Consider the following 23,362-nt stretch of genomic DNA (forward strand, 5'->3'; position numbering starts at 1 on the left):
TCAGAGTCCCTGTTGTACACTCTCGTGTCACTGCCAATGTTTCCTCCCCACACCTGGGCGCTCACACACCTGGGCATTCATACACCTGGGCGCTCACACACCTGGGCATTCATACACCTGGCCGCTCACACACCTGGCCGCTCACACACCTGCTCCCCTGCTGAGCTGTAAGCTCCATGCAGGTCGAGACTGTGTGAGTTGGCCTCATCACTGCATCCAGGGCCCAGCCCAGTGCCTGACATCTGGAAGGTTCTCCAAATAAATTTGTTCTGTGAATGACTATCCAAAACGTCCTTACTATCTTTTTTTTTTTTTTTTACTCCACGTCACGGTGGAATCCCAGCTCTCATCACCTCACCACTGACTGCTTTCCCAGATTCCAGGCTCCTCTCGCTCCAATCCAGTCTGTAGTTGTTACCTGCCAACTTATCTTCCTAAAATACCACCAGGACTCTCCTCTGCTTTGACTTACCACTCAGCAGGGTCTTACCTCCTTTTCTTTTTTTTTTTTTTTTTTTTTTGCGGTACGCGGGCCTCTCCCTGTTCTGGCCTCTCCCCTTGCACAGCACAGGCTCCGGACGTGCAGGCTCAGCGGCCACGGCTCACGGGCCCAGCCGCTCCGCAGCATGTGGGATCTTCCCAGACCGGGACACGAACCCATGCCCCCTGCATCAGCAGGCGGACTCTCAACCACTGCGCCACCAGGGAAGCCCTTAGCTCCTTTTCATGGTTTTCAAGTCCTTCCCTTACTGAATAACACCAACTGGATGCCATCTGGTTTTCCCCTTTGCTTCCAGGTTCGGCCAGCCTCCTCAGTGTCCCAGCAGTTCTACTGGGCAATCCTTCATTTTCTGTGTATCTAAAGCCCACTTATCCTTAAAAGTCAACTTCAAGACACACTTCTCCATGAGACCCTTCATGTCCCACACATCAATATCATACTTCCAGCCCTAGTACAGATTTAACTGTTCTCTTAAAATTTCACTTATGTTCATGTTGTATCACCCATAACAGGCTGACTAGTGTCAAAAAGAAGGAAAAGGTCACATTTACTGAACATCACTGGGTATTAGACATTTCATGTAGTATAAAATATCTGCGTGCATGGTGAGTACTGTTAAAACATCCATTGAATTGACTGGCTCACATTTTCTTATGGGCAGCCTTTAATGGCCTATGTGCTTACTCTATGAAGTAGCCTTAAAGACGAAAATAATAATGCCCCCACCCCCACCCCAAAAAAACCGGAGTAACCAAGAATCCAAAATGCTCATGAGTCTGAGAAAGAACAGGCAGCTTCACTCTCCTTTCCCTACGACCAAATCAATCATTCAGGTTGCTGAAAACAGGAAATCTAATTGATTTTCCTGGGCCCTGTCCACTCTATGTGGGGAGCTGAACAAGCCACAGTAATCTGTGAAACCTGAGTAATGAAAAGCTGATTGTGGCTCCAGACTAGATAAACCACAGACACGATCTCCAGATATGAAAACTTGCACCTGTCATCACAGCCACCTTAGACACAGCCCATCAGACTTTCAGAGCTAGAAGGAAGCTCAGCTATTTATTCTAATGGTCAAATGCTTGTGTCAAACATACAATTAACGTATTCGCTACCCAGGGTCTGCAGAATCATTTCCTCACACTTCACTCAGTTAAGAACTAAAAGTTCCTGTGTAAGGAAACTATTTCTCAGTCAAGGTTGTCTCATTAATTTTGAAGATCTTTTTTTAAACATTATCCCTGCATGCACTGACACAACCAGAAATACCAGATTCATGTAATAACAAATATACACGTGGATTGTATGTGCTTTATTCTCAGCCCAAAAGTTTTAATTTATGGGGAAGTGGAAAATCTATTAGTAATCGGTATAAAAATTACAGATGTTTCTAAATATTTGGGTTCTGGAACTTCCCTGGTGGCACAGGGAAGAATTAAGAATTCAGGCGGTGAAGAATCCGCCTGCCAATGTAGGGGACATGGGTTCAGTCCCTGGTCCAGGAAGATCCCACATGCCTCAGAGCAGCTAAGCCCGTGAGCCACAACTACTGAGCCCTCGTGCCACAACTACTGAAGCCTACGCACCTAGAGCCCGTGCTCCGCAACAAGAGCAGCCACCGCAGTAAGAAGCCCACACACCTCAATGAAGAGTAGACCCTGCTCGCCGCAACTAGAGAAAGCCCGCGTGCAGCAACGAAGACCCAACACAGCCAAAAATAAAAATAAAATAAATAAATTTTTTAAAATATATAAATAAATATTTGGGTTCTTACTGGCTCTTACTCCTTTATTTTCCTTCAAGAGGACTCTAACACAACCTAACACAAGAAATGGCAGCCAAATTGACCCAAGTGGTGTCAATGAATCTACCGTGAAGAGATTGGCCAATAAACTAGAGCCAAACTCTTTGACAAATATTATACATGCAGAGAGACCCAAAATATTCCAGTTTAAGCCATTTGTTCATCATTTTTAGCTGAGCATGCTTAGAAAACTAGCAACTTGACATATCTAATAAGCCATGGGTTCCACTCAAGAGCAGCAGAATTTATTAAATGTAGGGAGAAATGGTACATTTTGTTGTCACTTTGCTATCCCAATCTCAGGCAGAAAGCACAAAATTAACCATTTGAGGACAAAAGTGTAAACGTACACTGGTAAAGCCAACACAGAGGTAGGCCTGTGCTGAAAACCACAACAGTCTCTGTCAGGAACTTGGCTTTGCTCAACTCAGCACTAACTGAAGCAAATGGAAAAGCACAAGGAGGACCCAGTGATCTGTAAGCGAGTTGACACAAAATCACCACCCTTCCCTTAGGAAAAAAAATCTCTGTGTCGTTTCCAACTTTTCAATTATACCAGATGGGAAGCATTTTAAAACAAGAATCAATTCACAATGAAACTTTTCAAAATAACAGTTTTTTTAAGTAAAGCAAGGTACATCTTGTTGAATATGCACACCTGTTTTCAGTAGCCCCGATGCTCACACTTGAAGAAAATGTTGTTTCAGAACATAAATACTGCTCATCTTTTGAAAACAACATTTAAAAGCAAGAAAAATGGTTTCCTAGAGAGAAGTTAGTCATACATTTACTCTTTTTTAAAAATTTATTTTATTGAAGTATAGTTGACTTACAATGTTGTATTAGTCTCTGCTGTACAGCAAAGTGATTCAGTTATACATGCACATATATATTCTTCTGCACAGTCTTTTATTAATGGTTTATTAAAGGATATTGAATATAGTTCCCTATACTATACATAGGACCTTGTTGTTTATCCATTCTATATGCAATAGTCTGCATCTGCTAATCCCAAACTCCCACACCCCCTCCCCCTTGGCAACTACAAGTCTGTTCTCTACATACATTTACTCTTAAACACAACTACCCAAATATTAAAATGGTAGTTAAACACAAGGTCACTTATCTTTCTCCCTCTGGCACGTGCACACACACACACACACACACACACACACACACACACACATACACGAGTTCAGCATTTTCAAACAGAAGGAAGTCTCAAGAATTTTTATCCTGAAAACACACAAGAAGCTCAAGTTTTTTCACCACCGCTCACAAAGGAAATTTGTGACTTAAGGGGATTGATCTGCTGTCAGCCTGGGGTCTGGTTTCCTTTATAGCTGTTCTTTGGTAGTCACCATAATGGCTGTGTCAATACTGATGTTTCCATGACATTGTCACAGCCTGCTATCCCTGGGTGCATGTAATGGCATAAAGGCATTCTAAGGGAAAAGTTCTTCAGGGTTTGCCAGACAAAGATTTTAGAAAATAATGATTTGTTGAAGTTCTCATGATCCTCAAAAAATGGCTATTCAGATTCTTACAAAGGTTAAATCATAATACACTAAATGTCTTCATCACAGAACTCAACAAAAGAATTGCAAGTCTTCATTTTTGACTCATAATTTATTCCAACAAGGAATTTTAATGAGTAAATCCTGCCAGGCTTCCAAACCTAAGCTTCATTTTTGAAACACATCTTTATCAAGTGATGAGGATTATCTAAATTGAACTTAGCTCTTTCTGCTTGGACAGGCAAGCTGACTACTATGCTACCGGAAGTGCAAAGGGATTTATTTTCAGTTATGACCTTTAAAAATTCGAAAAGCTGTACGTGAAGGTCAACATCAAAAAAGAAAGAGAGAGAGAGAGAGAGAGAGAGAAGAAAAGAAGGAGGGAGGAAGCTGGTAGCTGTTTTCAAAGTAATCTCTGTCCAACCAAATAAATCAGTTTTCTAGTCAGCAAATGCAAATACAAATAATAAAAAGCCTTTTAAGGAAAACTGGTTTTTTTTCCTCATTGTTTAAAACTTTCTAAGGACATTCTAAGTCATCATTTCACTTTTCTTTTAATTCCTCATAAGGCTTAGCACTATATGATGACATAATAATAACTGCTAATATTTGTTATTTCTCACGTTATCATGTGCCAGCCACTATTCTCAGCCCTTACATGTATTATTTCATTCAAACCTCACAGCAATCTGTGAAGTAGATAGCAGTGTTATCCTCATTTCACTGATGATGAGACTGAGGCAAAAGGTCACTAGTTAGTAAATGACAGAGCCACAGGATAATAATTATTAACACTCCAAAGCACTTTAAACTTTTGCAAGAGTTTTTTCAGCCGTTACTTTCCTTGGGGTCTCACAATACTTTGATATTGATGGAATAACATAAGCATCAGTTTAATTTTACAAATGGAAAAACTAAGGCTCCAAAACTTTGACTTTTGCAAGGTAGGAAATGAAGGAACTGGCAAAGGAATCCAGATTTTCTGAGTCTATATTCTCTGCTTGTCTCACCATGCAGGCTTCCTTTCTCACTGTAGATCCTCAATACAAGTATTTTCAAAACAAAACTCTAGATTTCTCAAAGCATAAGTCTAGCTCCAGATGGTTAAAAATGTATCTAATTCACCTTTTTACCCCCCACGTCAGGTACAGTGCCTGGCACAGAGCACACTATGAGTCCGCATACTCCCCAGACGCCCATCTTCCTCCACCAAACTCACTTCTCTGTGTTCACGCTACCCTGCAGTCCTTGACCACCTTCAGAGCCACGGTTCATCCTCTCAAATCATCACTCTGAGGAGGCCAGAGTCTATATAAATCCTCAATCCAGAACCCAAAAAGATAGGAAAACTGAAAGCTTTACGTTTGATGCCAAAACCCACTTGATGACTACGGCAGTCCATCTTCAAGACTGCTCTCAGTGATGCCCGCCCCCCGGTATTCACACCCTTATACAGTGCCCTCTCACTCCAAGGTCAGCTGGTGTGACCAACAAAATACCATAGAAGTAACAGGATATTATATGCGACTGTGGCTTCCATCTTGGGCTTTCTTTCTCTCTAAAATCGCTTGCTATGTAGGGAAGCCAGCTGCCATGTTGTGAGGACACCCAGGAGCCTATGAAGAGGCTCACGTGGTGAGGAACCATGACCTGCCAACACGCCCGTGAGCAGGCTTGGAAGCAGACCCACCATCCCCAGATTACCAATGCCTCAGGCACAGTTTGAGTGCAGCCTCAGAGAGACCCTGAACCAGAATCATTCAGTGAAGCTGCTCCTGGATTCCGGACCCACAGAATCTGTTTGGGATAAATGTTTGTTCTTTTAAGCTGCTAAGTTTTGGATGTAACATGGCACACAGCAACAGATAACTAATACAGAGACAAAATCTATTATAAACTGGCAGAAGGCAACTTATAGTCTCTATTTACCCCACTTATTGTGAATATCCAAATCATGAGCTGTGCAAATATTAATGTGCTTGTTTTATGAGATATCAGCTCAAACCTGGCCAGGGATATTGCATAATGGATGGTTTATATACCATATTACCTTGCTGGAATCTGAAAAATTTTGAATCTTCAAACACACCTACCCCAAGGGTTTCAAATAAGGCACTGCAAACCTATATCCACTTTTTCTAAAATTCCTTTCCTGATTAACCCCACCTCGGCATATAAGAAACATCATTTCTTATAAGAATGTCTGTACCTCTTAGAATCTCCACCATATAACCCAGTACTTGATTATGAACTGTATTGAATTCTGTTGTTTTATAAGTAAATATTTGTCTTTCCACCTAAAAGTTAAATTTCTTTTAACTTTTTAAACTTCTTTTAATTATGAGGCAAACGCCATTCCTCATATTAAACCTAAACTGTCATTTCTCATGACATCACCATTTTTAACTGACAGGATTAGTAAAATATTAAGACAGCAAACTTGTGTCTGTCTCTTCTTTCTTCCCCTCCTCCAATTTATTTTACCACCTAGGACTGCATTTGTTAGCATTGGGACTTTTTTGAGTCATACTGGGGTACGATGATTTTAAAACCTCAAGCTTTTAAACATGACTTATATGTTCTGTATAATGTTCAGTTTGTAACTTTTTAAAGTGGATATAGAGAGAGATAAGTAGGAAATATAAGAATTGGTTATTTGGGGAGCTTTTTTACTTACAGTATTTAAAAATGCAAGAGTCTGGATGTGAAATGATGTAAATTTCACTCAAATACTTATGAATCAAATCACTGTTGAACAAAAGATTTGTTGCTGTGTAATTACTGTCTTGTATGCATTTGAAAGAATTAAATATAATGTTTGAAGGAAAAAAAAAAGGCAAGAGTGTTCCCTCTATTTCATCATCCCTACCAGAAATTCTGGGTGCTACTGGGTACACAAGCTCTGAATAAAATCTCCTAAAAGTGAGTTCACAAAGCAATACCCACAATTACAGACACACAGCACTGGTCCAGACCCCCATACACCCTCACACTCAAAACTTGTTTATCTTCATGTAACTACCCCAGAACATTATGTAAAAACAGCATCTGAAAGAAAAAGAAGCTGGCTCTCTGAGGAATTCTGGAAAATTTGCACATCCTCCAAGTGCCCTTGTAAACAGCAGCAGATGCATGAAATAATCATTATCGGGGGAAAGATCTATTAGCCTCCTGATGATTGGCCCATCTTAAACCTTTCAGCAAAGGAGCAATTTTACCTTTCTACTTTCCTCTCTTGCACCCTCCCTCAGGCAATAAGAAGGGTTACTAATCAGTTTTTAATTTTCTTTCCTGGAGAGATACCAGAATGGAGCTATAAGAATTCAGGATAAAGACTTTACAAATAAAGACCAAGGAAAAACTCTGAGTGATATGAGCTCTAAAACCATGGCCATAACCATAAATTATTCTAGGCCTTTTAAATAAATAAGCATTTTCGAAAAAGCCAAAAAATTAAAATGCAATGCAGTTGGTATCATTCTGAAAAGACATTCCACATAAGCAGACTCTTTTCCAAATTGGGAGGGGGGGAAAAAAGATTCTTTAGGACAAAAGAGTCTCTCCCTCATAAAACCTACCCAGAAAGCGTTCCACAAATCCAAATGCCAAGGCTGCAGAAGGTAATCAAGCCAGACGTAGGCCTAGAAGGACTTAATCTAAGGGGGGGGGGGGGAAGGAAACAGGGAAGGGTTGGGAGCATGGAAGAGATGGGATTGGCAATAAACCTAGATGATTTTCAATAAATTCTGACCTCTTCCCCTATAATCAGCTCTCAGCCCTTCCTCCCCTGCAGGCTTCAAAGAAACTGAGGGTGGGTGAGCACTGAGAAATTACCAGACAGGAAACCAAGAGACAGGGTTCTAGGACCACGTGCTGGGCTCTGGCAAATCACTGCCCCTCCCTGGGTCCCTGTTCCCACAGCTGTGGAATGAGAGGACTGGATTAGATGATTCTAAATGCCCATGCCGAGTCTAGCTTTCTATGGTAAGTGAAAGCCAGGCTGTCGTAACTCATGTCATCTCTTCCACATTCTCCCCGGGTGTCTGCTGCATTTTGGAGCAGCATCACAGGGCTGAATTAACTAAGGACGTGTGACCACACTCAGATTTGGTGCAGAGAACCAGACAGTTGAACTACTGGGCAAAGAATGAGTGGCTGGCAAAAAAAAAAAAAAAAAGGCAATGACAAGTAGAAACCAATTTGTGTGAAAGATTTTGACACACAGCTGTGGCATTATCTAGATTCTAGACATTTGAAATTTTCTTCACAGAGGAAACTGCCTGTAGCCTGCGTATCTACTGGGATTTGTCAAGTGTTTGAATACTACCAGTTTTAAAATGCACAATCCAGACAAAAGCTGTAGAGCTTCTATTATGCCACTTTCAATACCACTAAGATTTGCTACCATTTGCCCCAGTCATAGGGAATTCAATTCCATGAAGCCACAGTTGCTCCCTAGGCTTCAACCTGCAATCACACTAGGAATCCTGGAAGTTCAAGGTTGAAAGGAAGTCATGGGGATTGGGGAGGGTGTGTGCATTCAGAAGTGGTCTTCTAGCCACCTACATTATTTTCCCAGGAGGAGAACACTGCACATTGCACTCTCAGGACAAATCTCTAGCAAATTCTCAGTGTGTTGCCAAGTAATAGATGAAATCCGCATACCTATTTAAATGACATTAACTTTTTGAACATGCTACATCTTCACCTACCAAAACTAACGAAGAAAGTTATTCATAAAACATATGCTAATACTCTTTTCCAGCCCTCCATCAAGTGGTTTACAGAAGAGCCTGGAAGGACCAAAGGCAAATCCTTTACACAACGTAAACAGCAACACTCAAAAGCTTATACAGAAAAGATTTTGGAAATCTAAATATTCAACAACCAAGGTTTCAAGTTACAAAAGCAACAGCAGCATGACTAAAACAATCCTTCTATCAGTCTTTCTTCAAATATGACAAATATTTACTGAGCACCACCATGGGCGCTCAGGGATTTAAAAGTGAATAAAATATATAATACTTAACTGCCACCAGGAAGTTTTATAGGAAATTTTGCTCAAAATATTAAATGTCAAATTTGTTTTAACTGGGAGTGTTTTCTCTGCTGAATTACACACACCTACCCTGCCAAGGAATTAGTAAAACTAAACAAGATGCATAGATAGGCATGTCAATCAATGGAACAGAAATGGGAGTCCAGAAATTAACCTTCATATTTATTGTCAATTGATTTTTTGATAACAGTGCCAAGACAATTCAATGGGAAAAAATCCTTTTTTCAACAAATGAGCTGGGGCCACTGGATATCCACACGCAAAAGAATGAAGAATGGATCATAGACCTAAATGTAAGAGCTAAAGCCATAAAACTCTTTAAAAATATACAAGTAAATCTCCATAACTTCGGCGTAGGCAATGGCTGCTCAGATATGACTCCAAAAGCACAGGAAACAAAAGGATAAATTGGACTCCATCAAAATTTAAAACTTTTGTACACGAAAGGACACTGTCAAGAAAGTAAAAAAAAAAACCCATAGGAGAAAATATTTTCAAATCAAGTATCTGACAAAAAACTTGTATACAGAATATATATATATATGTATATATATATACTTTAAACACTTATACTCAATGATAAAAAGAAAAATAACCCAATTTTTTTAACTGGCAAAGAATAGATATTTCTCCAAAGAAGATATACAAATGGCCAACAAGGACATGAAAAGATGCTCAACGTCACTATTTTTCAGGAAAGTGCAAATCAAAATGACAATGAGATACCACTTCACATCCAAAAGGGTAGTTATAATCAAAAAGAGTAAAACAAGTGTTGGTGAGAATGTGGGGAAATTGAAGCCCTTAGACATTGCTAGTGGGGATGTAAAATGGTGCAGCCACTGTGGAAAACAGTTTGCAAGTTCCTCAAACTGTTAAACCTATGACCCAGCAATTCCACTCCTAGGTACATATGCAAGAGAAATTAAAACACATGTCCACAAAAAGACTTACACATGAATCTTCATAGCAAAATTATTTATAATAGCTAAAGTCCATCAACTGATGAATGGACAAATATGGTATATCCATGCTATGGACTATTATTCAGCAAAAAAAGGGCTGAAATACTGATACATACATTATGAATGAACCTTGAAAACATTATGCAAAGTGAAGCCAGTCACAAAAGACCATATATTATACAAATCCACTTATATGAAATGTCCAGAATATGCAAATCTGTAGAAGCAGAAAGATTAGTGGTTGCCTAGCAGGAGCAGGTAAGAGGGTTGGGAGGAAATGAGGAGTGACTGCTAATAAGTATAAGGTGTCTTTGTGGAGTAATGAAATGTTCTAAAATTCATTGTGATGGTGGTTGCACAACTCTGTAAATACATGAAAAGCCATTGAATTGCACACCTTAAATGGGTGACTCGTATGGTCTGTGATTTATATCTCAATAAACCTGTTTTTAAAAATTAAATGAGAAATTAAGGAGTCAAGGAGGTACACTCCTTGTACCAGGGAACCTAGAAAGTAAAGAGGTGAAAGATGTCTTCTCTTTCTCAGATTCACTGCTTATGTCGATCTGGAAGTACTTTTCTTATTCAGATTAATTCACCCAGTCAACAATCGTTCATTGATTCCTTAGGAACTCGGCTTGACTTGGGGATCCCATAAAAAAGATATAGTCCCCTCCCTCAAGGCTTTCCATCTCCAGTAACAACAGCTCCCTCTCATTAGGCACAGGGTTCAGGGTTTCACGTGCAGTATCTCAGGATAATAAGCTGGAGAGCTTGACCCTAATTTTACAGATGAGGAAGCTGACTCTAAGGGTATGTGACCTGACCACATTTACAGCACTAACACATGGAAAGGAGACCTGAAGCCAGATTTATCTATGACCTAGACCCATTCTCTCTTCATTTTACTATACTGCTCCCAGGGCAAGGTGGGCAGGAAAGTACGGAAACTCCTGCAATGAAATGCAGGCCTGATTCAGGTCAGGAGAGGGCCTCTCCAGTGCTTCACCAAGGAGAAGTCTTCAGAGAAGGTGGCATTTGAGCAGAACCCTGCTTGACGAGAGCTGGGACTTCACTCAAACAAGATGAGGTGGGGTGGGGCTTTCCGGACAGAAAAAGACCAGGGTGAGAGGGAGTGTGGAGAATTCGGACTAGAATGCAGCTCCCTCTGGCTAGAATCCGTGAGAGGCATATGGTAGCAGTGGGAGGAAGGTCAGATAGAGGTGGGGTCCGATCATGAAGGGCCATGGTGCTCAGGAATATAAACTAAGCCACGGAGGTTGAGAACCCGTGGGAGTATCCAAGCCAGGGTGAGAAAGGCCACGCTAAAGGCAGTCACAGGGGATCATGCTGGTGGCTACTACAGGTGTCCAGCTGAGAACTGAGAGTGCAGATCAGGGCAGGAGCAATCAGAGGAGGGGAGAAGAGATGAATCTGGAATATATTTAAGAGATGGAATTACAACACCTGGAAGGCTGTGGAAATTTACAGAGAGCCCAGGCGCCAGAATCCTGACCAGAGGGGCAGAGGGCCAATAGCACCCACAACTCCTACCTTTCGTCCTGACTGAACCCCTCCCCCAGTTGCCAGCTGCCTTGGGAAAATGGATTCCACCCCCACCCAGTCCGAGGGAGAATCTGTTGCCCTAAAGGTGATCCTATTGCCATTATAGCTCAAGAATGGCCACAAGACTTGTTCTGCTAAAAGACACAAGGGAAAGTCTGATGGGGAACTTGGGGAGAAGGAGTCTTCTCTCCTTTTTGAAGAAGAGCCTGTCTCTATTCCCAACTCACATATTGCCATGTGCAAATACTGTCTCTAGAACCATTACCCATCTGCATATGACCCTGTCTCCCAAGATGACAGAGCCCAGAAGAGATGGAGAGAAGCTGGGAACCTGACGTGAACAAATAAGCTTCCTCACGTTAAGAGAATCTGCAATGGAATCTCCGCAACCGAGAATCAAAGCATCTTAACTGATGAAGACGGAGAGTGGCCTCATTCGCCAAACTAGGCAGCACAAGAAGAGAGAGTCTGGAGCGAACAGAAGGGCTTAGACATCGAGTGTGACCTCCAGTAGGCAATCAGAAATACAAGTCAGGTAAGAGTGAGGAAGTCTGGACTAGGGGTACAGATGTGAAGTTTCAGCATCCCAGTGGTAGCTGAGGCAATGTGAATAAAAATACAGAGACCTGAAAAGTCACTGGTACCTATGGATATCGAACCACCACTGTTCCCCCACTTCTAACAACCACCCATGCCTCTCAGAGAGCCAGTGTCACTTTGGGCAGGGGTGGGGGATTAGATATCCCAAACTGGAATTCAGAAAAAAAATTATTAGCAAATAATAGATCACACATAATGATAGCTATCATTTATTGAGCACCTTTTATCCTACATGCCTAAAATTCTTTTCTCAAATTTGCACAGTCATCCCATGAGGCAGTTATCACACTCCTCAGCTTACAAATGAGGAAAGGGAGGCTAGTTCAAAGAAGAGTCCTGTGGTCCATCGCAAGACCAACAATTTCATGGTAAACCAGGATTTAAACACAGGGCAGGATAGGGGAAGGGGAGAGATTGAAGATGACCACACAGCACCCCAGTTAGGAGGCTGGTTGCTGCAAAGTGGGAGCAGTGAGGATGGTGGATAAAAACCAATTTTGACAAGTGATAATTAAGGCAGCAGAGGCTCCAAGACCGCTTCTCAAACACGGCTCTGAATGAAGGGCAAAGTGGGACGTGAGTGGTTTAAAAACTCAAATGGTCTCGGTGGGCTAGCTCAGAAACTTGACCCCCATTCAAGTCACTGTTCCTATGGAAAGCTGTATTCTACGCAAGGTACTTTTTACCCAACTTCCAGGACGCTGCGCCCACAGAGTTGGTAGCGCTGAGCATCACTAACTGCGCTTCCTCACGTGCTCAGAACACGGCATTTCTCGACAATCTGCTGCCATATTTGATTCCCTCCTTGGTCTCAGTCGGCTGATTCCTCCTCTGCCGTCTGACCTTTTGGTCACTGACCATGGGGGCTAGCACTCAGCACCTCTCGGGTTTCCCTGCCTGCCACAATCTCCCTTGTTTTAACTTCCACTTGGCATGTCAGTATCCTTGAAAACAAACTTCTTACCCCTTTGGAAGCCACTGCCAGGCCCTCTCATGACTTCAGCGATTACTGGGAGAGCCTCTGCAGAGAGCCATCTCAGCCTTTGGGGATTCAGCAAGAGTGTTTAGTTACAGTGAAATGGATTACCAACAGGCGGCACTAAGGAAAAGTGACTGTTTCACTTTAAAAAAAAAAAGAAAAAAAAAAAAACAAAACAGGAAATCATGGTTCAGAGGGCACAGGAATGCAATCCACATTTCTGAGAATGCTACAGACTCTCCCAAGTGTGGTAACAGGCTTTTTGAGTCACAAACTAAACTGGCTGGTTCCTGACCTTAACACACCTAGTCGAGACCCAAACAAGTGATAACAGAGGCCTGGTTACACTTAACATGTGAGACTTAGAAACAAATCTTGCTACGCAGGAGCAAACGTCAGTTACTCTTACCCCCCAAAGCAGGCTAACCAGGAGCATTATGTATAAGCTGTACGTGTGGCTAAAATATCAGAGACAAAAGCTCGGTCAAAGCAGTCAACCCCAGAGAATCTGCAGGGTTATGACAAATCTGATGTCTGATGTGTCCTGTTTATAACAGGCCTGCAGAAAAATCCATTGTGCGTCGGAATGAAAAACTTAACATTTGTCATAAAAACCCAGTATTTAACTTCTCAACCCTGTGTTTTCCATTATGCCTTAGAGCAGGGTCAGATGAGGTTCAGGAGTAAAATGGGTGGTACAGCAAGATTAAAAATTATACCAATGGTCCCCGATTGTGTAAACCCACACTGTGAAACCAACTGATACTGTTCTCCAATGGTTTACAGAATAAGAGACAAGGAAGAAAAGCAAAGTGTGAGGATCTATTATCCATTCGTGAAATATGCCCTTCTTCCAAAAGACTCTCGACCTATAAGGGGAAAGTTCTACTTTTTAAAAAGAGAGAGAGAGGGAAGGATTCAGTAGTTACTGCCTCACTACAAAGACGTTGGTAACTCGTGTTTTCTAAAATGGCCGCTAGTCAGCTCTTCAATGCGCTACATGCACCCAGTCCACTGCACCATCTCATTTTCTACCCATTATCAATATAAAAATTAGAGTATCTTGGCAACAGATTTTGCACAGTGAGATTCTCTTTATTCTAGGTCTTTTCGAGTAAAAATAAAATGGCAAAGAAACCTCATTAACCAGAAGATTTTCAATATGGCCTATTCCAACGGTAACACTCCATTCATTCTTCTATTCAAATTACAGTGAATAAGCATCTATTACATGTGGTGTACAGCTCTAGCTGCTGGGGATCACGGGCGAGGGCTTTCAGGCTTCTGAGGGAGACAGACGTGTCCAGAAATAATGCCTGCAGTGTGGTAAGGGCTATAACAAGAAGCGTGCAAGACACTGACAAGCACTTAACTTTGCCAGGGCACGCCAGGTCTAAGTCTTCCTAGCAGATGGGACGCTCGGTTCAAGTCTTAAAGGATGAGCTCAGATGAGCGTGTGCTTAGGGAAACACAAAACAGTGCCACTCAGTGGGAATCCCAAGTATAAGGCACAAGCAAGTCTGGTATGTTTGGGAGACTGAGCATTTGTGCGTGCCCATATAGAGCAAGTCGTTTGGGTAGGCACACAGAACTGCTGAAGGTCTAGAGCAGGGAGGGTGGCAAATCAGACAGTGAAGGGTGGACTTTATATGCAGACAGGAATGAAGCACTAAAAGAAAGAGAGGATAAGGAACGGAGGAGAAAGAATCTAGACCAACATTTTCTGAGGGCTTACCACATGCAAAGCACCTTGAACTTATGAAGTGGGTATGACTTTGTTCCCATTTTACAGATGGGGAAACTGAGATTCAGAGAAGAAAAGTATCTTTCTGGAGGCCCCACAGCTAATAAGTAATCAGTGGAGCCAAAATGTAAATCCAGGTGGTCTGATGCTACAGCCCATGCTTTTCATCACTTCAGTATATTGCTCCTAGTCTAAGAATATTAAGCAAGTTAAAGATACAGATTTCATATTGTTTTCACTGACCTATAAGGCACATGACTCACTCCTCCAAAAGAGAAAAAAGAAGGCATCCAAAAGTCAGTTTGCATCCAATGTGTACCAAATAAAGGAGAATAAAGGAAACTGCTACCTTCCACAGCAGTGGTTCTCAAATGAGGGTGATTTTGCCCATCAGGGGACATTTGGCAACACCTAGGCATATTTTTGGTTGTTAGAACTAGGCAAGAGGTGCTACTGGCATCTCATGGGCAGAGGCTACAAATACTGCTAATTATCCTGCCATGGAGCAGACAGCATCCCACAACAAAGAATTGTCTGGCCGGACTAAGATACAACCTGACACAAACCACTGAAGAAAAGATGAGTTTCCCATCTTGTTTTGTAATAAAAATAACCAACCATTGTCCATACAGCTAATGGACAGTCGAGTCTGGACTTCTGACCCTGCAACTTAGATTTAACTCTATCGCCATCTGCTACGGTCTGAACGTTTGCGCCCTCCTGAAATTCATATGTCGGAAACTTAACTCCCAAGGTAATGCGTTTTAGGAGGTGGGGCCTTTGAGATTAGCACCCTTATTTTTAAAAAAAAGGCCAAGAGAGCTCCCTAGGCCCTTTTGCCACATGAGGATACAACAAGTTTTCAACCTGGAAGAGGGCCCTCACCTGACCATGCTGGCACCCCGATCTCAGACTTCCAGCCTCTAGTACTATGAGAAATAAATTTCTCTTGTTTATGAGCCACCAAGCCTGTGGTATTTTCTTATAGCAGCCTGAACAGACTAAGACACCACCCATGCTCAAAAGAAACAAAAGCTCTGCATTAGTTTAAGTTTAGTTCAAAGTCCGTTTAAGCTTAACATCACAGAATTCAAGGACAATTACACTAATGGGGCTGCAAAAAGTACGATTCACCATCAACCAAGAAAAGTGTAAGTCCCTATAAGAGGATAGCTAGCCATTACCTGCTAGAGGTAACAAACAATTCTTTCCCCATTATATTGCTTTTAAATCACTTTTAAACCATAAATGATAAATGACATTTTTAATAATTTTTTTCAAGAAAAACTTCTTGTAAAATTGAGGGGGCACCTAAGTCTGAGGATGTAATGTATAACATGGTATTTATAGGCGATAAGGCTGTATTGTATAATTGAAATTTGCTAAGAGAATAGAACTGAACTGTTCTCAACAACAAAAAAATGTAAATATGTGAGGTGATGGAATGTTAATAACTCAATGGTGGGATGGTGGGAATCCTTTCACTATATATATATATATATATTATATCATCACGTTGCACACTTCAAATATATTACAGTTTCATTTTCAATTATACCTCAATAAAGCTAAAAAAATACTTTCAATCATTTTTTAAAAACAAAAAAAATATGAAGGGGCATTTATACAGTAGCTGATCTTAAACAGTCACAACATGGATATCATATCTGAATTTTAGAACCCTAGATGCAGTGTGGAAGAGGGGTACTTCTATCCCAGTTACATCTAATTTACTAATTTACTAACCACAGCCTAATTTACTAACTACAGCCAATCTTACATTAACAGAAATGTTGGTGTATGATTACTTGCTTCAACCTATGTTTATAAGGTCCCTGACTGTGTACCTTATGTAGTTGATATTAAAAGGTATAGATATACACTTAATGTGATTTGTGAAAAACTATTGTTTTTCACTTTTTCCTAATTTTCTCAGATGTTTTCTTTACCAGTCCAAATGGAGTGAAAATTACAATCCTTGGTAAGGGACACGCATATAATTTAAGTCCCCAGCTTCTGTTTTTCTAGTTTATTAGGAAGTTTCTGATCAAAACATCAAAATTGACTCATAATATTCCCTCAGGAACCTCAGGATGATTAGGAAGTAACTTCATTTAAAAGTTAACGGATGAATCTAACTTTGTGAATTGTATGCTATATCTCAATAAAGCAGTTTTTTTAAAAAGTTAATGGAATTTCCATCTTGCTGTCATATTGGTTTCATTAATTTAGTCAAATACACTGAGGCAAAGATAAGCACCTCAGTGTTTATTACATTACTACTCAGAGGACTAAAATCTTGCTGAAATGAAAATACTAATCTAGTTCACATTTGCAGCAGCAATTATGAGGACTAAATCATCAAACCTTGTGATTTTTTTCCCTAAAAATCTTTTGCTAATCAAATGACAACTTATAAAAGTAGTCTGAGCCACATTCAAGTTTTGCTTTCTAAAAGAACTAAAAGAAGGATCTCTACCTCCCCCAGGACATAACAAAAGTTTCCCTGAACAAACACTGCTCAAAAAACCAAGAGACCAACCACAGCAGAAATTCTTACTAAAATAAACAACAGAGATAGCAGCAGAGAACAAACAGCTAAAAGCTATTGTGTGGCTCGACACACAACCAATAACATTCAGTTTATATAAACTTGGGTTTTTAAATCTTGCAGAGGGCTCAAACTACGAACTGCACGCAAAAGACTTTCTGCTTGACAAGGTGAGGTTAGCTCTAAAACAAGTTAAGAAGGCAAATTGCTACATCACATTAGTATGAATACAGACACTGGGTTTTATTTTTCTAATTATTTTTAAAACAGAAAATTATTTTCCATTTAAGTGCTACTCATCTTAACACATAAGATGTGTAACTATTGTCTTCAGGCTGAAATGCTTTCCATAGGACACACGTTGGTTTTTTTTTTTTTAAGTTGATGAAAAACTTTGATCTGAGTTGCAGAAAAATCACTTCATAACTAACTTTTCAATGAGCAATTTGGTGCTTAAAGAAATCCAGAGAGTGTTTTTCAAAATAGCACACAGAAAAAAATGTTTACCAAGCTTCTCTCATATGTTTTCTACTTAAATTTACTACAATTAATCTTCTTTAACCTACAATGCATTATTATAACAGTAATGCCAGCAAATTCTTAAGTAACTATTTAGGAATCAGTAAAATTCCTTCCATTAAGGGATGAAATATGTGAATAATTTTACCACAGAATTAGATATCTTCATTTGAGAAAGAATGTGAAGAGGGGTCATCTCAAAATAAATATTAGATAATATTTTTGAAAAAAGATTTTTCTATTTTAATTTCAGGGGAAAATGTCACATGCTTAACTTCGATTTTAATTAGTGATAATCAAAATTATCAAGAGTACTATCCTGGGGGGGAAAACACTGTAATAGTAGTTATTGGCTATTAAGTTTGAAGTAATTGCTTACTATTTCATTTACAAACTAAAGTAGGAGTTAAAGAAAAAAATAATAATAATAAAGCAGGAGTTAAAGAAAGTGCCAAGTAAGTACAGAACAATAATATACATATATTCATTCAATGTTTGAATACCATCTACGTGCAAGATGCTGTTCATACGTTATACCATTTGTAAATATATATATATGTGTTTAATTTAGTACATACCACAAGCAGATAGGTGCTTAACACATGCATTTTATGGTAGCATGGTAGTTACAGATAATGTGGTTAACTTCAGCAGACATCTGTGTTATACATATGGCCATCAAAATAATTGTGGCATGCTTTTGTGACACTGAAAGAGGGCAAGCCTGTTGCAAAATGATTACTTCCAACAAAAGCATGCTTAAATTATTGTTCAGTTAAATGGCACATATCCAAAATAACAGCATTATAAAGTTGCTATTGCATTTGAATCCCTCACCAATTTTTGACCTATTTGTAAAACAAGATAAGCACCATCAGGATATAAAAAGTAATTATGGATCAGGATTTTTAATTCATGTTTCTTTGACAAAATTATTCCATTTGATTCTGAGTCTTGGCTGCTCTCATGACAGAATAATGTACATGTTCCACAACTGACAGGAGTAGGGCTTTCATGATTAAATAGGAAGCTCACACACCAGATGACTTTAGACTTCAGAAAGATTTCTATGTTTTTTTAGTAACAGATCATCAGTTATCTTTCTCTAATTGTTTCGAAGCCAAAGAGAATCTATGTATTATCAAAAATGTATGATTTTTTTTTTACTTTTGTCTATTTTGTGCTCACAGTACTCCAAAGAATGTTATGTCATCTTGTAAAGTAAGTTCTTTTCCTGATTTCATAGGGGTGGGGGGGATTGGGAGTTGGAACATAAAAAGCTAAAAATATACAATGAACACTCTCCCCCGCCAGAGTCTTTTATTGTCCTCGAAAGGAAACACTAAATGAGAATCTGATTGACTTTTGCTTATTAAAATTACAGAAGAAACAATATTCAAAACAATTTCCTAAAGGGTTAACTGTATCTTGTGGCTTTAATTGATCATTTTTGCCCTCTTTCTCTGACAAAAAAAAAAAAAAATGACAGCTGTGAAATTAAAATTCTGTACACCAAGAACGGTAATAACAAAGCTGAAGCTTTTGGCCAAGAACATTTACTCTAGTGTGCATAAAGCTATGTAAAATCTGATTCACACAAGGAAATGCCCAGAGCCTACGCCATTAGGATTAACTTCTGAGATGACAAGACTAGGACAAGACAATTGGCAGCCTGAACTTGATTTCTCAGACAGCCTCCTTGGCGGGGGGAGGGGGACGGTTTCCCTTCATCAGACTCAGCTGCTGAGGTATCTAAAATGCCTAAATGATTTAAAACTGAAGGAGAAAGGGAAACAAAACACTCGGGATTCCTATCATCTCTAGGTAGCTACGTTGTAGCGAGAGAAAAACTAGCGCGCAGGCGCGTCAGTCAGGTTGTCAACCGTAAACATACGAGCTCGCCAAAATTAAGGAAGTGAATGTCTGCAAGCTCCCACAGCCTTTTTGTTTGGGTTCTCTAGGTTAATACCAGTAATTGCATTATAATGACCTACGAAGAGACGCAAAGTTATTACCTCGTTTGGAGAGATGTTTACTTAAATGTTGGGATAAACCAGGTGGCTTTTGGAAAAGGAAATTATTTTCCGGCCGAACGTAGCATTACCCAACCACAAACACAGGCGACACAATCACAACCACCCAATAAATGTGTTTCAACGAGTGAATTATTTTACTTCCCCAATAATCCTATCAAGAAAAAAGGTCTTCAACAAAGCCGAGGGAGAGCGTGCCTTCAACACTGTATGCTGCCCGTACAATCAATTCTGCGCCTCTTTGGAAGCTGCGGGGGCCTTAAACGCTTTTGGAGGAAAACGACGTAGGGAAGTTTGGGTCTCAGCTGCAGGACGGTGGATTGGACATGGACCCTCCTACAAGGCGTCAAACTTACTTTCCTTTATGAAGGACTCAAAGTTAACTCACCCTGACACGTCCTCCCTCCACCTGAGCGCGGGGGGCAACTGCCGTTCGTTCCCACCGTGCAGAGACGCCACCGCCGTCCGCCCCGCCCGGGTGACAGCCCTGGGACAATGCCGCGGAACCCCCGAGCCTGCCCGGCTACGCACCCCCGACCCCGAACATGCCCCCGGCCCGCGCCTACCTTGATGCCCTGCTGCTGGGTGGTGAGGGTTAACTTGGATTCATTCAGAAGCAAAACTTCGCAGTAAAATTCTTCCGGAACAGCGCAGAAACAGCCCATGTCGGCTGTGGCCGGCCTCAGCCAGAGGAGAAACCTGCGACCCAGGCGCTGAGCCGCCCCCTCCCCTCAAGCGCGAGGCATTAAGTTATTGTCCGCACCGCGGCGAGGTCGAGAGGACCAGTTCCCGGCGGGGTCCAGCGCGGCGTGGACCAGCAGCGCGGCGCGGACCAGCAGCGCGGCGCGGACGTAAGGTAAGGAGGGCGGGGAAGCCCGGGAGAGAGTCAGCGCCCGCGAGCGGCCAGGGAAGCGCCGGAGGAACTGGGCGCAGAGGGCGGCGGCGCGTCCCCGCGCATCCTGCGGCTCCGGCTCCTCCGAAGGCGGGGGTACCGCGGCCCCAACCGCAGCCCTGGGGACGACAAAAATCTCCTGTCAAAGGATACAAGAGGCAAGAAAAGGGAGGGACGAGAGCTCTAGGCCGTCCCCGTACTTGGAAGCCCCTAGAAGCTCTGCAGCCGCCTCCACCCACGCCCGCCTGGAGCGCTGCAGCCACGCACCGGCCTCCTCTCCGCCTCCGGGGTCCCCAGCGGACGCGCACTTCCAGCTCCGACCCCACCCCGCAGCCCCCGGTCCGGTCCGCCGACTGGGGAGCACTCGGCTGTTCCTTTGTGTCAGGGGTACCCACGACGTCCCGGCCCCACTGCAGGGGCAGTGGCGAGGGTCGTCACTCAGTCGGCTACCTCCACCTCCACGTTCCCAACCCGCGGGCACCGAGAAGCCCGAAAAGGGTCGGAAAGGGCTTCGGGCTCCTTACCGCGACCGGCGAGTGGAAGTCAGCTCGTCGCGGGGCGCAGCTCCCGTCTGAGGATCCCCGAGTTCATCACGGGGCTACGTGTAGCCAAGTTGAAGCTTTCCCTCCGAGAACCCCCTGCCCGGGCGGCGGAGTGCTGCTTCCCCGGGAGATTCAGAGAAGCGGGCAGTCGGGGGACTTGCGGGCGGAGGAGCGGCCGCCCCGGCTGGGAACGCGGCCGGCGGGCTGGTGGGGTTTGCCCTGGGCGCGCCAGGCCGCAGCGGCTCCCGGGAAAGTTCTCTTGGCGGCGCAAGGGATGGCGCCCCGGGCGGGAGTAGCCCAGGTGCAGCTGGGCCGGGCCCGGGCGTCTACAAAAGGCCCTGGAGCGAAGTGGGGACCCAGTGGCCGGGAAGGGGGCGCCCCTTCTGGGCGGGGTCTCGGCCGGGGATGGAGGGTGGAGCGGAGGTGGTCAAATGGCGAGGTGCGGAGAGGTCCGCACAGGAACCTGCGCGACGCAGGAGCGGGTCCGCCTAGCCGTCGCAGGCCCTGGCCCGGCTCGCTGTATGGGTTTCCCGGGGAGACCTGGAGGCTTGCTCTAGGAAGGCAGGCGCAGCGAGGGTCGGACCCCGGCTTTCCGCGCTCCCAGTCCCACGCCCTCCGCGGGACCGGCTGTGTCCAGGATTGGCGGGCACAATAGCTCTGAGGCTGCAGTGCCCCCTGGTGGGAACTCGTGTCCGTGCACAAGCAACCGAGGCTGAGCAGCGGGTGAGGCAAGGCCCCCGCTGGCCTTCGGAGCAGGTGCAGTTTGTGCACTTCAGCTGGGAACCAGGAGCAAGTTAATGCAAGTGAAATAGGAGACACAAGGGGAGGACGCGGGCCGGGGAGGATGCGGGCCAGGGTGGACGGTAGGCCTCCCAGAAATCTTCTCTACTTTACATTGAGTATTAGAAAGAGCGAGAGTTTGAGTATCAGACGGTTTTGAGCTCTCTCCTTTACCACTTTTAAACTACGGAGCCCAAGTGCGAAAAATTTGCTTAAAGCCTAGGACGCTACTACTTAAAAAAAAAAAAAAACACCTGGCATCCACAGCACAGTAGAATTATAGAATGGAAATGCACAATGCAACTTTAGAAGGGATTTCCTCCCATAGTGGTTTGCCACAAAGGACCTTCTGTAGAAAGCCTCCTTCCCTGTTGTCTCAGCCCCATCTAAACATAAATTAGCACAACCCCCAAAGCGTGATAAACCCACTATGTTTGGTATGAACTTTACCTAAAGCTAAGAATCAAACCCTGCTTTATCTTTCAAACTTACCGTGAAATTGAAGCAGGTTTCGAAATTCTAACCAAATTCTGTGTCCAACTTTGGGTTGCACTGGCAAAGTTTTGCCTCCCGTGAGCTGACATCTTATTATTCTAGATTTTAGTGTCTTTACTTGGGGAAGCTTTTTTTTTCTGTAATATAATTCCTCACACAAATTACCAAATGTGACTGAAAGATTGCATAACAGATTTTCATTCTTTACCACAATATCCAATAGAGCCACCTAAGCTTACAAAAACAAAAGATAAGGCCCAAGTGTAATCATTTGCTTGCCAGTTTTGAGTTTTGCTGCCCCCTGTTTTATGTTCTTTGATTTTGTGATTTTATTTCGCTTTACCTCCAATGGTAATGGAAAGGCTGGGGGTTTGGGGTGGGGCAGGGATTCTGTTCTAGGCTCCTCACAAGGGAAAGTACAAAGCCATGGAGTCCTATACATATGACAGCCTTTTCTGGATGACACATTTTCTTTTCCATGTCTTTATTGGGATGGAGAAAACAAAATCCACTTAACACAAAATTAGAGTTTCCTGGAGAAAATAGGAATTCCACAGGTGTTTTGTTGTTGTTGTTAAACAGCCTATTGAGCTATGGAAACCAAGCAAGACACTGTGGGGCCTTCCTGGGAACAGACCCCACCCTCATGTCCCCTTGCCTCTTGTTTATATTATAGAAAAGCTTTAGTCTCCTAGGCCTTTCCCAAGTTCCAAAGGGAAAATTTAATCAGAGAAGTGAGAAAATGCAGAAACAGAGGAAAACAGTGAAGCAAGACAAAATAATAATAGTTTAGCCATAAAACAAAGGACCTTTA

At 42.5% G+C, this 23,362-nt stretch overlaps 1 protein-coding gene across 2 annotated transcripts in view; it reads right to left on the minus strand.

Annotated features, from left to right (window-relative positions):
- EPB41L4A (erythrocyte membrane protein band 4.1 like 4A) overlaps positions 1-20,682 on the minus strand; it is a 254,860-nt gene extending 234,178 nt beyond the window's left edge. For both annotated transcript variants that reach the window (XM_060009013.1, XM_060009014.1), the window contains exon 1: positions 20,406-20,682. In XM_060009013.1, the coding sequence (XP_059864996.1) occupies positions 20,406-20,504 (99 nt within the window). In that variant the 5' untranslated portion in view covers positions 20,505-20,682. The remainder of the gene's footprint in view (positions 1-20,405) is intronic.
- Between the last annotated feature and the right edge of the window lie 2,680 nt (positions 20,683-23,362).

The sequence above is a fragment of the Delphinus delphis genome, chromosome 3 (genome assembly GCF_949987515.2).
Source record: "Delphinus delphis chromosome 3, mDelDel1.2, whole genome shotgun sequence".
NCBI classification, from domain to species: domain Eukaryota; kingdom Metazoa; phylum Chordata; class Mammalia; order Artiodactyla; family Delphinidae; genus Delphinus; species Delphinus delphis.